Source organism: Myotis davidii, unplaced genomic scaffold (genome assembly GCF_000327345.1).
Source record: "Myotis davidii unplaced genomic scaffold, ASM32734v1 scaffold514, whole genome shotgun sequence".
Classification (NCBI taxonomy): Eukaryota; Metazoa; Chordata; class Mammalia; order Chiroptera; family Vespertilionidae; genus Myotis; species Myotis davidii.
The window spans coordinates 14-1,811 of NW_006286236.1; the positions used below are offsets into that span (position 1 = coordinate 14).

The 1,798-nt window shown below is 57.5% G+C and overlaps 1 protein-coding gene across 1 annotated transcript in view; it reads left to right on the forward strand.

Annotated features, from left to right (window-relative positions):
• Positions 1 to 1,145: 1,145 nt before the first annotated feature.
• KCNJ4 (potassium voltage-gated channel subfamily J member 4) overlaps positions 1,146 to 1,798 on the forward strand; it is a 2,349-nt gene continuing 1,696 nt past the window's right edge. Inside the window, exons 1-2 of the mRNA XM_006757439.2 lie at positions 1,146 to 1,374; positions 1,580 to 1,796. Coding sequence (XP_006757502.1) covers positions 1,146 to 1,374; positions 1,580 to 1,796 — 446 coding nt within the window. The remainder of the gene's footprint in view (positions 1,375 to 1,579; positions 1,797 to 1,798) is intronic.

Genomic DNA, 1,798 nt, shown 5'->3' on the forward strand with positions numbered 1-1,798 from the left:
TACCGCTCCTCGGCCCCGTGAGGGGGGCGCGGATCCCCACTTTGCAAACGGAGGAAGTGGGGCCGAGGGAGGTGAGATGCGTCACCCGCAGGTGACACGGGGGCCAGTGGGTGTGAGGCCTTCCCCTCTCTGAGTCTCCACACGGCGACCTCATTGAAGTTGACAGCAGGTGGAGACAGAAGGGGTAGACACACCTGGGTTTGGGCCACTTACCAGCTGTGTGGCCGTGGGCGGGTCACTTGCCCTCTCTGAGCCCCTCTTCCCTTTCCTGTGACATGGGAATGGCGATGCCCCCACAGGAGCCGCGCTCAGGGTCCCCCCTTCCTGTCTCGCCCACCATTGGGTCTCCCCCCCAACTGCTCCCCACAGTCTGGGGACAGGACAGGAACCGAGGTGGGGCCGCAGGTCCCCGCATTCTCCGCGGGGGCTTCCTGCAGTGGAGGGCGTGTCCTGTGTCAGCTGCCCGGTGTGGCCACCAGTAGCCACGAGCATGGACGGTGAAATGTGCTAATGCAGCTGTGGGACCGAGTTAAATTTTTACTTAATGTTCAGTGAACGTGAAGAGCCACAGGTGGCCAGTGGCTGTCGTATTGGACAGCAGAGGAGACCCTCCTGACCCGAAAGACCCAAGAGGCAGAGGGTGGATTCAGGGAGGCAAGCTGGGGCCGGAGCCCTTGCAGCTCCCTCTGCTCAGGGCAGCTGGTGGCAGGCTGGGCATCAGGAGGCTCGGGCTCGGAGCAGTGGGCACGGGGCTGGAGGGGGCAGCGGGAGGGCTGGACTAGGCCCTGGATCCTGGTGGCCTCAGCTTCTGGCCTGGCAGAGACCCAGTCCTGGAGCTGGGCTGGCCGTGAGGCACTGGCTAGACACCCCTCCCTTCGTCAGAGCCACCTTCCCTGGCACATGCTGCTGGCCGGGGCGGAGGGGGTCTCGGGCCAGGCCAGGCGCTTCCCTTCTGAGTGTCTCTGGGTGGGTGCCTTGCTGTCGGAGCCGGGGTTCCCCCCACCCCACCCTCTGCGGCCATATATTAAATTTCTATTTATAAATTTTCTCACAAAATGTGTTTTGATATTTAAAGCATGTGATGAAAGTTTAAATATGAAAATATTTTCAATTTTCTTGCATTTTCCTGCATTAAAAGTTTAAAGATGAAAATATTTTACCGCTTCGTCAAGAAGAACGGCCAGTGCAACGTCTACTTCGCCAACCTGAGCAACAAGTCGCAGCGCTACATGGCGGACATCTTCACCACCTGCGTGGACACGCGCTGGCGCTACATGCTCATGATCTTCTCCGCGGCCTTCCTCGTCTCCTGGCTCTTCTTCGGCCTCCTCTTCTGGTGCATTGCCTTCTCCCACTCTTTCATTTTAAACATTTGTCCCCTTGGCTGGGTAGCTCGGTTAGTTAGAGCGTCATCCTGATAGGCCAAGGTTGTGGTTTGATCCCCGGTCAGGGCCAAAACTCGATGTTTCTCTTGCTCCCTTCCTCTCTCTAAAAATAACTATATAACTAAATAAACATTTGTCTTGATATTTAAAAAAGATGTTATCTCTAGAGAATGTTCCTTTTCACTCATTTCCAGGTGTGTCATTTGAAAGGCCTTCATGGGGTGAGAACGGCTTCCTGGGGGCCTTCCTGTTCTCGGTGGAGACGCAGACGACCATCGGCTACGGGTTCCGGTGCGTGACGGAGGAGTGCCCGCTGGCGGTCATCGCCGTGGTGGTCCAGTCCATCGTGGGCTGCGTCATCGACTCCTTCATGATCGGCACCATCATGGCCAAGATGGCCCGGCCCAAGAAGC